This window comes from Capricornis sumatraensis, chromosome 4 (genome assembly GCF_032405125.1).
Source record: "Capricornis sumatraensis isolate serow.1 chromosome 4, serow.2, whole genome shotgun sequence".
NCBI classification, from domain to species: Eukaryota; Metazoa; Chordata; class Mammalia; order Artiodactyla; family Bovidae; genus Capricornis; species Capricornis sumatraensis.
In genome coordinates, this window is record NC_091072.1 from 75,973,231 (window position 1) to 75,991,994 (window position 18,764).

Consider the following 18,764-nt stretch of genomic DNA (forward strand, 5'->3'; position numbering starts at 1 on the left):
TCACTAGATTGTCTCAAGGTGTGGAATCATTTTAATAATACAAATTCTTCAAATCTGTGAGCACAGTATATCTTTCCATTTGTGTCATCTTCAATTTCTTGCATCGTTGTCTTCCAGTTTTCTGAGTACAAGTCTTTTACCTCTTTGGTTAGATGTATTCTTAGGTATTTTATTTTTATTAATCTCATTGTCATTGGAATTGTTCACTTAATTTCTCATTCTGAGAGTTTATCAGTGTATAGAATCATGACATATTTCTTTTTTTTAATTTAAATTTATTTATTTTAATTGGAGGCTAATTAATTTACAATATTGTATTGGTTTTGCCATACATCAACATGAATCCGCCACGGGTGTACACGTGTTCCCCATCCTGAACCTCCCTCCCACCTCCCTCCCCATCCCATTCCTCTGGGTCATCCCAGTGCACCAGCCCTAAGCATCCTTTATCCTGCATTGAAACTGGACTGGCGATTCATTTTTTATATGATATTATGCATGTTTCAATGCCATTCTCCCAAATTATCCCACCCTCTGACTCTCCCACAGAGTCCAAAAGACTGTTCTATACATCTGTGTCTCTTTTGCTGTACGACAGATTTCTATATGTTATTTTTGTATTCTATAAGTCAGCTGAATTTTCTGATGAATTCTGTTTGTTTTGGGGTGTTGTCTTCAGGATTATCATGTCATATCATGATATTATCATATCATGACATAAAATATCATGTCATCTACTATCAGTGAAAATTTTAATTCTTCATCTTCAGTCAGATTCTTTTTATTACTCTTTTCCATCTAATTACAATGGCTAAGACTTCCTAGACCATATTGGATGAAAATGGTAAGAGTGATTAGGGTTTTAGTTAGGTTTAAGCATAACTATCTCTCTTTTCCTTTCTCCCTCTTTGTCTCTCTAAGGCCTCTGGGGAGGATAGAACTACTTCAGGGTCACACTTGACTCAGGGAATTTAGCTGGACCATTGTTTTCTGCCCCAGCCCCCTCAGCCCAATCCTTGGTATATTTCTGTCTATAATCTGTGTATCATCTTTAGCCAGGTGTCCATTCAGATATTTACCTATTTTTAATGGGATTACTTGTGTTAGAATTCTTTGTATTTTTTGAGCCAAATCCCTTATTAGATATGTGTTTGCAAATATTTTTCTCCCAGTTTGTGACTTGGCTTTGATTTTCTGAATGAGCTCTTTCGCGCAATAGAAATCTTTAATGTTTAGAATGCTTATGGTATGACTTTTCTTTGTGGATTGCCTTTTGTGTTTTGTATGTGAAAATTCAAAGCTACTGATCTACAAACCCAATCTCATGTCGATTTTCTTCTTTAATTCTGAGTAGTTTTGCATTTAAAGTTTGCCTATAAATACTTTTGAGTGAATTTGGAGTTAAGTTATAAAGTTTATGTGTGCATTCATTTCACTGTATATAGTTTCCAATGAGGAGAAGGCAATGGCAACCCGCTCCAGTACTCTTGCCTGGAAAATCCCATGGACTGAGGAACCTGGTGGGCTGCCGTCTATGGGGTCGCACAGAGTCGGACACGACTGAAGCGACTTAGCAGCAGCAGCAGCAGCAGCAGCAGCAGTTTCCAATGAATTGTTCCTTGGAAATTAATTGTTCCTTTTCGGAGAAGTTATAGGGTGTTTGATTCCATTTTAGTTTGAATTTCAACAGCTGAGTAAGTTCAGCAGCTTGGCCAGCAGAGAACTGTGAGCAAAACGCGGTCTACAATCCCTGTACCAACCATAGGGGGCGCTGAGCCCACTTCTCTGACCCGCCCGCGCATGCACCTTCCTCTGTGAAATTGGCTCTGTGAGCAGCTGAAAGTAGGCTGCCGTCTATGGGGTCGCACAGAGTCGGACACGACTGAAGGGACTTAGCAACAGCAGCAGCTGAAAGGGTGTGTCTCCTGAGGCACCACCAGAGCTTGGGCTTTGGGAAGCGCCGGGCAGGTGTCCATGCAACAGGAGTTCAGTCTCTGTAGGGCTCGCCGATATTTGGCCTTTAGGACAACCTGAAGTTGCGTCTGTGCTGACAGGTCCTGGGTTTCCTCAGTATCTGCCTGTGGAAGCACCATTGGGAGTAAAAGGTGAGAAGTGAGTAGAAGCTTCCTGTGTATGACTGTGGTAATGGGTGGGGGAGGGTCCATCTTCCGTTGATGCCGCAGGGGCTTGTTGTGGAAAACTGGGTTTTTAGTCAATTTTTTATGCAAAGTAGATGGTGTCTGATGTAGTTCTTTGATGTGTGGTGTCCAGTTTTCAAGCAGTGGTTATTGTGAAGACTGTCCTTCCCCCTTGGTGTGTTCTTGGCTACTTTCTCCTAGGTTAACTGACCGCATCCACATGGGTTTAATTCTGGGGTCTCTGTTGCCCTCCTCTGGCCCTTGAGCCTGTTTTTGTTCCAGTTCCACATTTTGGATACTGTAGCTGTGAGATGCCTCCAGCAGGTTCTCCTTTCTGAGGATCACTTTGGCTATATGGGGTCCTTTGTGGTTCCACAAATATTAAGATAATTTGCTTTATTTCTATAAAAAATACCATTGGAATTTTTGTATGGATTGCGTTTTACTATATACTTTGAGTAGGATGGATATTTTAATATTACAGTAATTCTTTCATTCTATAAATGTGGGATATCTTTCCATTTATTTGTATCTTCCTCAGTTTAAGTTTTTTGTGTGCAGGTCTTTCAAGTCCTCGGTTAAAGTTATTTCTAGATATTTTGTTCTTTTTGACATAATTGTAAATTGGATTGTTTTCTTTCTCTTTCTGATGGCTTTTTATTGTTTAGAAATGTAATTGATTTTTGTATATTGATTTTGGAACTTCACTGAATTCATTTATTAGTCCTGTTAGTTTTTTTGTGGAATGCTGTAGAAAATTGGAATTAAAAAAGCCCATTCCTTCTGTTACATCCAGGTGACCCACAACATTGATGACATAGTGGCTCCTAATATCTTCCCACGGTGCCTCTCAATTACAGGTGGATTCCTATATGAGCAATTAGGTTCATGACTTTGTATGAATTGCATCTGAGTAAGGCTTGGCCTCTATAAGGAAGTGTAATGTTTTCTCTTTCAAGCATAGAGAAAAATCACAATAGCAGTGCAAAGTACAGTTTATCTCTTAGATTCTCCAGCCATCTTTACTTTAACTCATTTGCTGCTCACATGAAATATTCTAGTGTGTTTTCTCCACAAGGACACTCTCCCAGGGAACCAGCATGCAACCTCCAAATGAGGACGTTGGTGTGGTTTCCACATTATAATCCACTCCACAGGCCCACTTCCACTTTTGTCAGTTGGCCCCAACTCTAAGGACATGTCTTTTTCCATTCTGATCCACTTTTCTCTTTTGGGAACCATTACTTATACTTTCCCTCAGTTTCATAACCTTGATGGATTTAAAGCTCACTAGATGAATATGATCTGGCTGCCCTTTTCTGTATGGCTTCTTTCCCTTTAGGATGTTTTCAATGTTCATCCATGTGTTTGTGCCAGCATTTTATTCACTTTTTTCATTGTACTTAAATATAGAAACATTTACCATTCAAGCCATTGTAAGTGTACAGTTCTATGGCATTAAAACTACATTCACATTGTTGTACAAATATCCTCACCATCCGTGTTCAGAAATTGTCAATTTTCACTAGTGAAACTCTGCAGCCATTAAACTCAAATTCCCCTCATCCCCTGGCAACCACATTCTCCTTTCTTTCTTTGAATTTGACTTCTCTGGATACTTCATATAAATGGAATCATATAATTTTTGACCTTTTGGAACTGGAGTTATTTCATGTATCATAGTCACTCAGTCGTGTCTGACTCTTTGTGACCCCATAGACTGTAGCCTACAGGGCTCCTCAGTCCATGGAATTTTCCAGGGAAGAGTACTGGAGTGGGTTGCCATTTCCTTCTCCAGGGGATCTTCCCAACCCAGGAATCGAACCCAGTTCTCCTGCACTGCAGGCAGATGCTTCACCCCTCTGAGCCACCAGGGAAGATCATGTATCATATTGATTTTAAGGTTAATATATGTTGTATTAATAGTATGTGTTGGTATTCTTAGCTTTTAAGACTGAATTATATTGTGTATATGCCACATTTATTTATTCATTCATTGATGGACGCTTGGTTTGTTTCTATCTTCTGTTTTTATAGTTAATGCTACTATGAATATGAGTGTTCCCATATCTTCACCTGTCCTGCTTTCAATCTTTTGATTATATACCCTCATATGAAATTGGTGGTGTGTGTGTGTGCATGCTAAGTCACTTTAGTCATGTCCAACTCTTTGTGACGCTATGGACTATAGCCTGCCAGACTCCTCTGACCATGGGATTCGCCAGGCAAGGCTACTGGAGTGGGTTGCCATTTGCTAAGCCAGGGAATCTTCCTGAACCAGGGATCGAACCTGCATCTCTCTCTTATATCTCCTGCATTGGCAAGTGGTTCTTTACCCTAGAACCACCTGGGAACTTGATATGTTTCTATCTTTTGCTCTTGTGGTTAATGCTGCTATGACTATGAGTGTACCCATATCTTTTCCTGTCCCTACTTTCAATCTTTTGATTATATACCCTAATGTGAAATTGGTGGATCATCCATTAATTATGTTTAAAATTTTGAAGAACTGCCATGTATTTTCCACAGAGACCAAACCATTTTGCTTTATTCCTTCTATGGTGAATAATATGGCTGTTTATGGATCTGCCCCATTTTGTTTATCCATTTATCCATTGATGGACGTTTGCATTGTTTCTACCTGTTACTATTGTGAACAGTGTTACTATCAATATATATGTACATCTGTTATTAATTCTTTGGGGTTTATATCTAGGAGTGGAGTTGTTGAATCCTATGTTAATTGTATATTGTAAACATAAGTAGCACCCTTTTCCATTTCCGCAATTAAAGTTTAAAGGTTCCAATTTTTCTGCATTGTTGTCAACTTTTGTTATTTTAAGATTTCTTGATTTTAACCATTTTAGAATACGTGAAGGAGTTGTTACATTGTGGTTTTAATTTGTATCTCCATAATGACTAATGATGTTTGACATGTTTTCATCTTCTTGTTGACCATTTGTATGTCTTGTGTGGAGAACAGTCTGTTGAAGTCATTTATTTTTAAGGTTGGGTTGTTTGTCTTTATGTTGTTGGTCAAGTTCTTGGGATAAAAATTCATCAGATATATAATGTGCATTCTTATGTGCATTATAATGTGCATTCTTATATTCTCTGGGCTATATTTTCACTTTCTGAATTGTAACTGTTGATGCACAAAGGTTTTTAACTTCGAGGAAATCCAATTTATTTCTTTTCTTTCATTGCTTGTTTTCTTTCAAATCTAAGAAACCAGCACTAAACCCAGATTGCAAAGGTTTATCCCCATGTTTCACTGGAACATTTCTACATTCATTCCTCGGTATCTGTGGAGGGTTGGTTCAAGAACACTGAGCATACCAAAATCCACGTATGCTCAAGTCTCTTATAATACAAATGGTATAGTGTTTGCATGTAACCTAAGTACATCTTCCTGTATGCTTTAAATCATCTCTAGGTTACTTATAATAATTAGTAAGGTGTAAATGCTATATAAATGTTGTAATACAAAGTAAATGTTATATATCAATAAAAATTTGCTGGCACATGGAAAATTCAACTTTTGCCTTTACAAACTTCTTGTAATTTCCTCTTTCTAATATTTTCAGTACAGAGTTGGTTGAATCCAATGATATGGAACCTGTGGATACAGGGTTTTGACTGTAATTTTACTTCTTACATTTAAGCCGTTTGTGTATTTTGAGTTACTTTTTGTATATGGAAGGAGGAAACAGTCCAATTTCATTCCTATGCATGGGGTAGCCAATTGCCTAGCACTGTTGAAAACAGCATTTTCCCCCAATTTAATGTTGTTGATCATTGTCTAAAATCAGTTTACCATAGATGGGTGGGTTTATTTCTGAAAACTTCCTTCAATTTCATTTTCTATATGTATATCTGTATGCCAGTCTCTTAGGTGTTTTATTCACTGTTGCTTTGCACTAAGACGTGGAATTGGAAAGTGTAAGCATCCAACTTTGATTTTCTTTTTTAAGATTGTCTACTTCTGGGATAATTTCTTTTTTCAGTGTCAAGCACACCTCTGGCTTCGTTGCCTAGGACCTGACATCAGCCGTGGGACTTGAACTGATTGTATTGAGTAAGAGGCTCTTAGAATTTGTCATTACCACCAAATCTACCAATAGTCCCATAAAGTTCACTGGTAGATGATCTGAGCTGTTTGGGGATCTTGAAAGCTAATACCCTGTATTTCCAGAGTAATTCATTTGATTAAGTTGAGAATTCCTCCAGAGAAGTGAATGGAGTCCTTACAAGGGGAAGATATTACTGTATTGGATTTCTCACATAAAAGGCAATAGGCATAAACCTCTAGTTTAGAGCAGGACCAGAGAAGAGGGATGCTCATTACTTTTCTGGGTAACACTTAGGTCTCTCATTTCCCTTCCGTAACTCCTGCCAGAGTTCCTGGGTGATGACCTTACTGATGACATTATGGATGTCAAGAAGGTTCTGGATAAAGTAGGAATTAACTCCTGGTGAGTCCCCGATCTGTTTCCTCCTTTACCCTCTGTCCTTTTTCTCAGAACTTTAATCCCAGCACCATATCCCTTTTTCTGTATTTCTTGGTCTTTTAAGATAGAATGGAGTCCTCAAAACAAAACTCATTAAGCAGACTCAGGTTTCCAGTTTTCAAGTCTCATTTACTCCACTGCTGTTTAACAATTTTCCTAACAAGGTTTCCCTAACAGAGGGCTGAGATCCAGGGTTTCCTTCAGCAAGTCTTGCACATTTAATTCGGCTTGTTTAGACCTAAACCCTAAGGCAAGTTCTTTGTACCATGGCCCTACAATTTTCTTGGAGTTAAAAAAAAGGGGCGGTGGCACAGTGTTCCTTGCCACGTGGCCAGGAAAATCTTTTTGGTTTTAATTTTCACCCATACTCTTCCACCTCAGCCTTCTAGGAGACAAAGCTAGATTAAAGTTGAGCTGAGATCCTGTCAGTCAACTTGCCTTGTCCTCTTCTTCTTGATCAGGTTGGCCTATGATGTACTCTGCTCTGGGAAGCTGGATCAGTGGCTCTGTGAGAAGTTGGAAATACTTGCTGCCTTTGCTGCTTCTGCCCTCTTTCTATTCCTGGAATTCCTCTTCCCTGTGGCTACCTTGTTTTGCTTCTTTGTACCCCCATGAAGCTGACTTGTCTCTGAGCCCTGGGCCCCATATTGACACCATTGGACATTAGGACTGATCTCCAGAGATGCGTGACTGATGCTCTGAACTTTTGACCCTTTTTCAGTGACCCTGAAAATTATTTGGCATTGCCTTTCTTTGGTGCTGGAATAAAAACTGACCTTTTCCAGTCCTGTGGCCACTGCTGAGTTTTCCAAATTTGCTGACATATCCAGTGCAACACTTTAACACAATCATCTTTTAGGATTTGAAATAACTCAGCTGGAATTCCGTCACCTCCACTAGCTTTGTTCGTAGTAACGTTTCCTAAGGCCCACTTGACTTCACACTCCAGGATGTCTGGCTGAAGGTGAGTGAACACACCATTGTGTTTATCCAGGTTTAAGACCTTTTTTGTATAGTTCTTCTGTGTATTCTTGCCACCTCTTCTTAATCTCTTCTGCTTCTGTTAGGTTCTTGCAACTTCTGTCCTTTATTGCGCCCATCTTTGCATGAAATGTTCCCTTGGTGTCTCTAGTTTTCTTGAAGAGATCTGTAGCCTTTCCTATTCTATTTTTTTTTCTATTTCTTTGCATTGTGTACTTAGGAAGGCTTTCTTATCTCTCCTTGCTATTTTCTGGCACTCTGCCTTCAGATGGGTGTATCTTTCCCTTTCTCCTTTGCCTTCCACTTCTCTTTTCTCAGCTATTTGTAAGGCCTTTTCAGACAACCATTTTACCGTCTTGCATTTCTTTTACTTGGGCATGATTTTGGTCACCACCTCCTGTACAGTGTTACAAACCTCCGTCCATAGTTCTTCAGGCACTCTATCTATTAGATCTAATCTGTTGAATCTATTTGTCACTTCCACTGTATAATCATAAAGGATTTGATTTAGGTCATACCTGAATGGCCTAGTGGTTTTCCCTACTTTCTTCAATTTAAGTCTGACTTTTTCATTAAGGAGCTCATGTTCTGAGCCACAGTCACCTCCAGGTCTTTTTTTTTTTTTTTTTTGCTGACTGTTTAGAGTTTCTTCATCTTTAGCTGCAAAGAAGATAATCACTCTGATTTCAGTATTGACCATCTGGTGATGTCATATTTGGAGTTGTCTCTTGTGTTGTTGGAAGATGGTATTTGCTATGACCAGTGCATTCTCTTCACAAAGCTCTGTTAGCCTTTGCCTGCTTCTTTTGTACTCTAAGGTCAAATTTGACTGTTGCTTCAGGTATTTCTTGACTTCCCGCTTTTGCATTCCCTTCCCCTATGGACTGGAAAAAAAAAAGAAAGAAAAGAAAGTTTTCTTACTTTCTTTCTTTCCCCTATGGACAGCAAGTAGATCAAACCAGTCAATCCTAAGGAAATAAACTCTGAATATTCATTGGAAGGACTGATGCTGAAGCTCCAATACTTTGGCTACCTGATGTGAAGAGCTGACTCATTGGAAAAGACCCTGTTACTGGGAAAGATTGAGGGCAGGAGGAGAAGGGAATGATAGAGGATAAGATGGCTGGATGGTATCATCAACTCAATGGACACGAGTTTGAGCAAACTCTGGGAGGTAGTGAAGGACAAGGAAGCATGGCTTGCTGCAGTCCATGGCACTGAAAAAAGTTAGGCATGACTGAGCAACTGAACAACAACTGTGATGAAAAGGATATCTTTCCTTGGTTTTGAAAGAAAGTGAAAGTTGCTCAGTCGTGGCTGACTCATTGCGACCCCATGGACTGTAGCCCGCTAGGTTCCTCTGTCCTTGGGCTCCTCTGTCCTTGTCTACAGGCAAGACTACTGGAATGGTTTGCCATTTTCTTTTCCAGGGGATCTTCCCCACCCAGGGATCGAACCCAGGTCTCCTGCATCACATGTAAATTCAGAGCTGCTGGTGATCACACAAATATTGCTAGTTAATACATATTATTGCTTTTAATAAAACTTAAGACTAGAAACTTTAAGTAAGGGTATGAAGGGTCTCTTCAGGACTGTAACCTAAGCACTTCGTTGGTTTGGCTAGAAACCACAGAGAGTTAGAAATGATATAACTTGTGGCTTTAAGTTATTTGTGGAAAATCTTGGAAGTCTACTGAACAACAACAGTCCCCCTGAAGGCACTACAACAGTGTATTCCACCTGTATTCCACTCAAAATCAGGCGCTTTATTCACGACAGAGGATGAGATGGCTAGATGGTATCCTGAATAAAGGGCCTGATTTTGAGTGACTGGGTGTATTTTTTCACCAGAGGACAAGGGAGGAAATAGAATGGAGAGGTAGACATGGCCATGGCTCATAGCCATCTTCATCTCCACTGAAGAGGAAATGGACTCAACTTGTAACAACTCAAGGATGGAGATTCCTTCCTGTATCAGTTCAATTCAACAAAGTTTCATTGATCACCTAGATTATTCAAAGAACTATGGAGAGGATCTTATTGTTATTGTTCAGTTGTTAAGTCTTGTCTGACTCTTTGTGACCCCCTTGGACCCCATGGACTGCAGCACACCAGGCTCTTCTGTCCTCCACTGTCTCCTGGGGTTTGCTCAAATTCTCGTCTATTGAGTCGGTGATGGTATGTAACTATCTCACCCTCTGTCGCCCCCTTCTCCTTTTGCCTTAAATGTTGCCAGCATCAGGTTCTTTTCCAATGAGTTGGCTCTTCACATCAGATGGCCAAAGTATTGCAGCTTTAGTTTCCACATCAGTCCTCCAAAGAATATTTAGGGTAGATTTCCTTTAGGGTTGACTGGTTTGATCTTGCAGTTCAAAGAACTTTCAAGTGTCTTCTCCAGCAACACAATTCGAAAGCATCAAATTTTGTCGCTTAGCCTCCTTTATGGTCTAGCTCTCACATCCAGACATGAGAAAATCCACAGCTTTGACTGTATAAGGCCTTTGCTGGTAAAGTGATCTGTTTGCTTTTTAGCATGCTATTTAGGTTTGTCATAGCTTTCCTTCCAATGAACAAGCATCTTTTAATTTCATGGCTGAAGTCACTGTCCGCAGTGATTTTGGAGCCCAGGAAAATAAAATCTGTCACTCCTTCCACTTTTTCCCCTTTTATTTGTGATGAAGTGATGGGACTGATGCCATGGTCTTAATGTTTTTGAATGTTGAGTTTCAAGATAGCTTTTTCATTTTCCCTCTTTTTTTTTCATCAAGGGCCTCTTTAGTTCCTCTTCACTTTTGGCCATTACTGTGGTATTATCTGCATACCTGAGGTTGTTGATATTTCTCCCAGTGATCTTGATTCCTGCTTGTGATTCATTCAGCCCAACATTTCACGTGATGTACTCTGCACATAAGTTAAATAAACAAAGTGACAATATACAACCTTGTCATACTCCTTTCCCAATTTTGAACCAGTTCATTGTTCCATGTTTGGTTCTGATTGTTGCTTCTTGACCCACATACAGGTTTCTCAGGACACTGGTAAGGTGGTCTGGTATTCCTGTCTCTTTAAGAATTTTCCACAGTTTTTTTGTGAGCTGCACAGTCAAAGGCTTTAGTGTAGACAATGAAGCAGAAGTAAATATTTTTCTGGAACTCCCTTGCTTTGTGTATGATCCGGTGGATGTTGGCAATTTGATCACTAATTCTTCTGCCTTTTCTAAACTCAACTTGTAAATCTAGAAGTGCTCAGTTCACATATTGCTGAAGCCTAGCTTGAAGTATTTTGAGCATTACCTTGCTAGCATGTGAAATGAGTGAAATTGTACAGTAGTTTGAACATTCTTTGGCATTGCCCTTCTTTGGGATTGGAATGAAAACTGACCTTTTACAGTCTTGTGGCCACTGCTGAGTTTTCCAAATATGCTGGCATATTGAGTGCAGCACTTTAACAACATCATTTTAGAATTTGAAATAGTTCAACTAGTATTCTGTCACCTCCACATTTAGATGGAGGGGATCTAATGTTGGCTAAAAGCATCTCTTCCCTCAAGGAATAGTAGGGAAAATAAGATAAACATTAAGAAGTAATTAAAGTATAAGATATAGTATCATAAGTATCATTAGATTAGAAATGTGCCCTAAATGTTCATAAGAGGAAAGATAATTTATATTTGGGGGGGGGGCAGGTTGTGGGAAAAAGCACTCAAGGAAAGATTCATGAGAGGAGTGAGATTTAAGCTTGTTTTGAAGTATTGGTGGGATTCTGACAGGTAAAGTTGTGGGGTGGTAAAAGGACAGTAAGGGCAGGAGCTCAAAGAATCTGAAATGAATGACCTGAGGCAGCTTTGAGGTATTTCCTTACCTCTGAGATAAGAAAACACCCTTTACAAATTGCTGTGAGAGGAACTCTTTCTGAGAACCACTAGATGAGGAGAGCTGAGCAATAGAAGAACCTGGACCCTTGGGGCCTTGTGGTTGGGACTCTATATTTCATTACTCCTTCTTGTTAGTTGGTTGGTCATTAAGGACCGTGTTTGCAGAACTTTATTCTAATTTGATTATGAAAAATGTGAAGAAGGGTAATCAGGAGATTTGAGTCCTAAATCTATTTCTGCTTTTCACTGATGGTCTGAAGCTGGTTAAGTCATCTCTGTCTCTGTGGCTGTTTCCTCATTATTAAACGAAGATTTTGGTCTAGTGATTTTCCTGAGATCTTTTCCTGCTTTGACAATCCAGTATTCCAAAACTTTAAATTTCCCTTTTCTGTATTAGCCAAGTTTTATTTTTCTAATTCCCTCATTCTCCCCTATATACCTGGTCTTCCCAGGTGGCTCTAGTGCTAAAGAACCCACCTGCCAATGCAGGAGACCTAACAGGCATGGGTTCGATCCCTGGGTTGAGAAGATTCCCTGGAGGAGAGCATGGTAAACCCCTCCAGTATTCTTGCCTGGAGAATCCCATGGACAGAGGAGCCTGGCAGGCTACAGTCCGTAGGGTCGTACAGAGCTAGACATGGCTGAAGCGACTTAGCACCCACAAAGCACCTACACCCTATATACCCACTGGGCATTTTTGCATTTAGGCCATGTTTCACTCGTCTCAGAGACCAGCAGCTCCTTAATGGAGGCTCAGCCTGTTTATGGACATATAGGGCCAGGCAAGTGGTGGACAGGGCATCCCTTTCCTATACTTAATGAAAAATAAGTCACAGGAAATAACTTGATATTCATCCTATGCTTTGGTCTGAATTTGAACACAATGTGACACATCTCTCAGAGGTGTGCATTCCCTCTTTAATCATGGGGTGAAAGGCTTTCCTCCAAGTCTACAGGGTTGTAGGAATAATCCCTGTGTGTGGTTGTGTGGGAGGGAAGGATTGAATGGCCATTCCTCCACTGATCTCACAATCTGCTTATTATGTTGCCTCAGTTACACCCTCATGCTCTTTGTTTGTCTAGTCAAAGCTATGGTTTTTCCAGTAGTCATGTATGCATGTGAGAGTTGGACTATAAAGAGAGCTGACCGCTGAAGAATTGATGCTTTTGAACTGTGGTGCTGGAGAAGACTCTTTAGAGTCCCTTGGACTGCAAGGAGATCCAACCAGTCAATCCTAAAGGAAATCAGTCCTGAATATTCATTGGAAGGACTGATGCTGAAGCTGAAACTCCAATACTTTGGCCACCTGATGCGAAGAACTGACTTATTGGAAAGACCCTAATGCTGGGCACGATTGAAGGTGGGAGGAGAAAGGGATGACAGAGGATGAGATGGTAGGATGGCATCACCAACGTGATGGACATGAGTTTGAGTAGGCTCCGGGAGTTGGTGATTGACAGGGAATCCTGGTGCAGTCCATGGGGTCGCAAAGAGTTGGACACGACTGAGTGACTGAACTGACACCCTCAGGAAGGCATATGCTCTGGAAAATGTAAAGGACCAAGAGGTCAGAACAGAAATGCTACTGAAGCTGGGACTGTTTTGCTCAGCTCCTAGCCCTGGCCTCATTCTATAGAGAAATAGCTTCATCTTGGAAATTTCCCCTGTTAGTGTGCCACATATGAGGCCATGATTTTCAGAGGGCTTTGCTGAAGAAAACTGGCAGTTGCAGAGAAGATCGTAGTCTAAGGGTCAAACGATCAAGAACAGATAGAAATCAGGGAGCTGGCATAGAAGTGGTCTCAGCTGTTGTAGACCTGTCTGTTTTTGGATGGAACAACTGCTATTGTCTTTCAAGGAGCTCTCTTTGGAGCTGAATGGGAGATGGGCTGGTAGCTGAGCTTTTGTTTTACTTTCTCCAACTGCTTCTCCTTCCTCTAGGCTTGGAACAAGTCTTGAGCTAAGTCAGGGATCTCAAATGGTCTGGGCTCAGGTGGGTGGTGGAGAGACTCAGGCTGGGGTGACGGAGTGCACGTGTTTCAGCAAGCTCTTATGAGTATGACCCTCAGTGGTGTCGCAAAATATGGGCTCTTTTTCTTTCTATCCTGATCTCTCTTTCATGCTACTTTCTGCTGACATGTATATTGTTGTGAAGGCAGGAATTTTATTGGACAAAATTAAATATTTCTTTTCATATATTCCTTCTCTCCCTTCTCTCTCATTCATTCATTCTTTTTGTTTTTTTACACACTAATTGAGAGCCAATTAAGTGATAGGACTACGTACAGAATCATTAGACAGGATTTTGCTCTGAGGGCTTATGCTTTAGAGGAAAATATGCCCTCCTATTTCCTAGGATCATGCAAGAGAATGAACTCCTGAGACAGACTGATCACTCCTTCATGCTTTCCTTAATCAACAAATAGTTATTCAGGATTTATTATTTGTTATGTTCTGATTTAGGTATTTCTAGTTAAGAAAAATACAGATGACACACTTATTTTATTTCACTTCTTTCCAGGTTACTCTGGAGCTTTAGATTTTGCCAGGTGGTTTTCAGTGTGGGAACCAAGTAGGAGTTGGGTCTCAGTATTAAGACGGGACCCTCACAGTATGAAGTGGGAAATTTGCTAGTGGTCAGATTTCCACTTTGTGCATAGACAAAAGTAGAAGAGTGAGGGAAGGACAAAAGAGGAGGGGTGGAACAGGCACAAAACGAGAGAGAGAAGCAGTGGCTGTGGAAATGGCTGGTGGAGCTGTGAAGATAGTCTTTACTTTTGCCCCCTAGTTTTATGGAGAGATAACTGACATATGTAAGTTCAAGGCATATAGCAGAGTGGCTCGATATACATATATAAATGAGTATTGCAATATATTCAGTTAATATTCATCATCTTGAAACTTCTAACTGGGAAAATCTTGAAAGTTCCCTCTGATGGAGAAAATTTCATACGTTGAGTTTTGAGGGAGTCATTTTGCCTTATACATGGTTCAGCCTGAAGTTAGTGTGAACTTGAAGAGCCTGTCAAAAATCTGCCACATCATGGCATGTCTGATTTTTAACCTTAAGGTAAAGAATGTCTGTTTTGAAGATAAGGGTAAAGAACTCCCTTGTTATGACATCCATATTTAATTTCTTGAAGATAAGGTTCTCTTCCTAGACACCAGGGTCCTGCTATCTCGCTCGATATTTACTAAACCTATCTCTTTTGGAACCTTGAAAGAATATTCCCAGGTCATCTTTGATGGGTATTCTGTGTTCTGGTAAGGTATATGTCTATGCTAAAAAAAATGGCTAAACAGAGCACTTTCTCAGAGTTATCTGAAAGGCTGTCTTTTGGGTGATAGTCCTCAGTTTGACTGAAATAAACCTCTTTTCTGTTCCTCAAAAAAATTCCATCATCTCATAAAGATACAATATAAAGAAAAGCAAGAGGAAAAAGAAAGTAAAAACTTTTCTTGTTGTGACGAGAATTCTTAGGATTTACTCACTTACCAGATTTCCTACACATCATACAGTGGTATTAACTACAATCTTCATATTGTACATTACACCTAGGACTTATCTTACCCTAAAAATTTGTACCTTTTAATTACTTTACTTTCCTCCTACCATCCACTCCTGGTAACTACATGTCTGATCTCTTTTTCTATGAGTTCAGTTTTTCCCTAGGTTCTGCATGTAAGTGAGATCATATTGTATTTGTCTGTCTTTGTCTGATTTATTTCACTGAGCATAATAATGCCTTCACAGTCCATCCATGTTGTCACAAATGGTAGAGTTTCTTCTCTTTTTTTTTTTTTATGAATGAGTGATGTTCCATTACTTTATCCATGCCTCTTTATCTATTCATCCATTAAGGAAACCTAGTTTCTTCCTATGTGTTGGGTATTGCAAATAATGCTGCCATGAACATGGGGGTGCAGATAACTTTTTGAGTTAGTATTTTCATTTCCTTTGGATATATTCCCCAAAGTGGAATTGCTGGATAGATAGTGGTTCTGTTTTTGTTTTTTGATGATCATCCAGATGTTTATTGAGAAGATTTTCTTGTGTGGTGATTGGGTCCTCTATGGATGGCTGTTTTCCCATCTTGCTTGACTGTGGGAAGGCACTGGGGTCAGAGGAACTAAGGCTTGTTTTTCTTGCCGAAAAACATCTCTAAATAAGTAAGCTTAGAGATGAAGCTCTCTCCATCTCCTCTTCTTTCCCATGACTTTTCCTCTTATTATGAAGAAGCAGTAGAGCCTTGCTTAGAAGGTAAGCCTGGGTTTCCTGGTCAGCATCCTCCTTAGAGCTGCCTTCACCTCCTGGTTCTTCAAACTGTAGATAAGGGGGTTCAGTAGTGGGGTCACCACACAGTACTGCAAGGATAGCACTTGCTCCAGGGCTGAGCCAGAAGGTGGAGTCATGTACCTTGAAGAGAATTGCACAAAGGAATAAAATGAGCTCAGGACAGTGGCCACAATGATGTTGGCAGCCACGGTTCATTCCACCCCAGACTCTGCAAAGAGGGTGCTCAGGGCTGAGTCAGCTATCACTGGTAGAAGCATCTAGAGATGACTATTATCTGTGAGAAGTCTGTCATTTCTGCCTTTAAACACCTCCATAGATGAATTATACAAAACATTATAGGAGCTGCCCCAAGGAAAAAGGAAGTTCTGTAGCATATCAAGTGCTACAGATTAGAACAAAAAATAATTTCATGCATTTCTGTAACAGTTCACTTTTCAAAGTACTTTTCCTTAATAATTATGATGACAATATGAGGATTTTTTCCTTTTCTTTTTTTTTATATATACAGCTGTTTATTCCCATTGTATGATGATTATTCCTTACAAAACTATATCCTAGTCCAAATAATGGTGTCATTTTCCCCAAACATTTATGGGGAGTTACCTCAGAATCATAGCACATTATTTTTATAATGTGGAGTGGAATAAAATTTTGTCCTTTTTCGTATGTTTGTCTTTGGCTTAGAAAACAAGCTAAGCTTTGTAAATAAAGTGAAATATAAAAACTTTGTGTTTAGCTTGAGATATGAATCCAAAAGAGTAAGATTAAAAGTTTGAAGGTAACTTGTTAAGTGTTACTGAGAGTATTTTCCAAAGAAGCATTAATTTTTTTTTTTGTGCAATTGTGCCATTATCATTGAAATGTTCTTTTTGGGTTTGCTGTGCTTGATTAAAAAAGGTATTCATTTTACTGTCATTTTTTAATTTTTAAATTATCCCTCCTAACATATCTGTGAAGTAGGTAGGAGAAATCTTGTACCCCCTTGTGGCAAATGAGGAAACTGAGACAAAGAGAGCTGCAGAGATTTGTCCGCAGGCTCAGATGAGCTCTTCTAGACCTTTCTTTATTTTTTCCCATGCCACACTTCTTACCAAGTAACAAACAAGTGAGAAAAGTATAGAGCAATTTGTGTAAATCCATCTCCATTTCACTAGTAGAGAGCACAGGCCATTAGTTACTGTTTCCTAGGAAGCAAGGACACATCAGCTAGAACTGTTTATGTTTGAGAGAAACATGGTAGAAAAGAACTTGCAGTTTCAAGTCAGGGAGACTTGGTTTATATTTAGGTTCCATTCCTAGCTGGTTCTGGCAACTTTTGTAAGGTACTTGGTTACTCCTGAAACTCAGGTTTCTTATCAGAAGTTGACATTAATAATATTTCTCCTGTGTTGTGATACATATTAAAGTTGAGCTGTTGTATAGTAGATGCCTAATAAATAAACCAGAAATAATCTGTGGAGACATGAACTTCCAGAAAGAAGGAGAAATGGCATCTGTTTCAAGATGATGTATTTTATTTTATTTTCTTGTCTAGCACTGAATAAATGTCTACCAGAGGCCCTGTGATTTTCTTTTGATGACTCTGAAAATCATAGGATAATGAAAGTAAGAAAGTCTTGACTCCTTGTATTAACTTATTTTTCAGAGTAGACAATTGAGGCCTCAGAAAGAAAATGGATTTTTTAAAATAATTCACACATCAGGAACAGAGCCAGAACTAGAATCTAGGCCTACTGATTCTAGTACAATTGGTTTCCTGCTACTCTGCAATGCTCTGTCTACAGAGAGTTTACTTAGTGTGAAAAATATCCCACATTTACATTCAAAGGTATAGCAATGACATACCTGAAAATTCCTGAACCATAAAAAGTGGTGACCACAAGAAAATGAGATGAACAGGTAGAGAAGATCTTGTTCCAACCTGTGGCAGAGTTGATCCCCAGGGCTGTCAGGATAATACAGGTGTAAGAACCCACCAATAGGACAAGAGAACCAAGGCCCAGGACCACCATGGTGGTCAGGATGGAGGCAATGCTAATGTAGGGGTCAGAACAGGCTAACAGGAGCACTGGAGGAAGCTCACAGGCAAAACTGCGGATGAGGTTGGGGCCACAGAAATCCTGCTGAGCCAGGAGGATAGTGTTAAGCAGGCCAGTCCCCATTCCTATGGCCCAGGAGGCTCCTGCCAGGCCAGCACACACTTTCTTGTTCATAGTCCCCACATACAGCAGCGGGCGGCACACAGCCTGGTACCGGTCATAGGCCATGACCGAAAGGAGACAAGCTTCAGTGGCCCCAGAAAATATGACCAAAGAGATCTGGGTGAAACAGTCAAAGAAGGAGATAGTCTTCCAGTTGGAAAGAAGGTTCTTTAGCAGCTTAGGCACCGTGATTGAGGCATAGAAAGCATCCAGGAAGGAGAGGTGACTGAGGAAGAAGTACATGGGGGTGTGGAGGTGGGAATCAGTCCTGATCACCAGCAGCATCAGCAGGTTCCCTGTGAGGGTCAGGAGGTAAATCACCAGGAATGTTACAAAGAGTACTACCTGGATCTGAGGGTTGTTGGATAGTCCTTGGAGAACAAACACAGTGACTCTGGTTGTGTTGCCAACTTCCATGGAGCAATAGAGATTCCCTTCAGAGGCACAAGAACAGAAAAGAATGTTCCAGTGTACTATGAGTCTCGGAGCATTACTGGGGATGAAGTGTCATGAATAAGTTTCAGGGCTGACCCAGGACAGATTGTACAGCAGAGGAAACCTTGCCATGTCAGACCTCATCAACCCTTTCCAGCTCAGGGCAATAATCTATTGGCTAAGGTGGAGACAGTGGGAAGGAAGAGTATAGAGAATCAAACTTAGAGAGGAAAGAGAGAAAAAAGAGATTATTGAGATTGGAGAAGGAAACAAAGGGAGTTGGAAATAGCCACCAGTGCACTGAGAAGTACGGTTTCCAGTTCCAA

At 40.1% G+C, this 18,764-nt stretch overlaps 1 protein-coding gene across 1 annotated transcript; it reads right to left on the reverse strand.

Moving 5' to 3' along the window:
• Nucleotides 1-15,759: 15,759 nt before the first annotated feature.
• LOC138078614 (olfactory receptor 8S1-like) lies at nt 15,760-18,420 on the reverse strand. The gene is made up of 2 exons (XM_068971432.1): nt 17,648-18,420; nt 15,760-15,922 (listed from the first exon to the last, which is right to left on the reverse strand). The coding sequence occupies exons 1-2, from the start codon at nt 18,418-18,420 to the stop codon at nt 15,760-15,762; spliced, it is 936 nt and encodes a 311-aa protein (XP_068827533.1).
• Nucleotides 18,421-18,764: the final 344 nt, after the last annotated feature.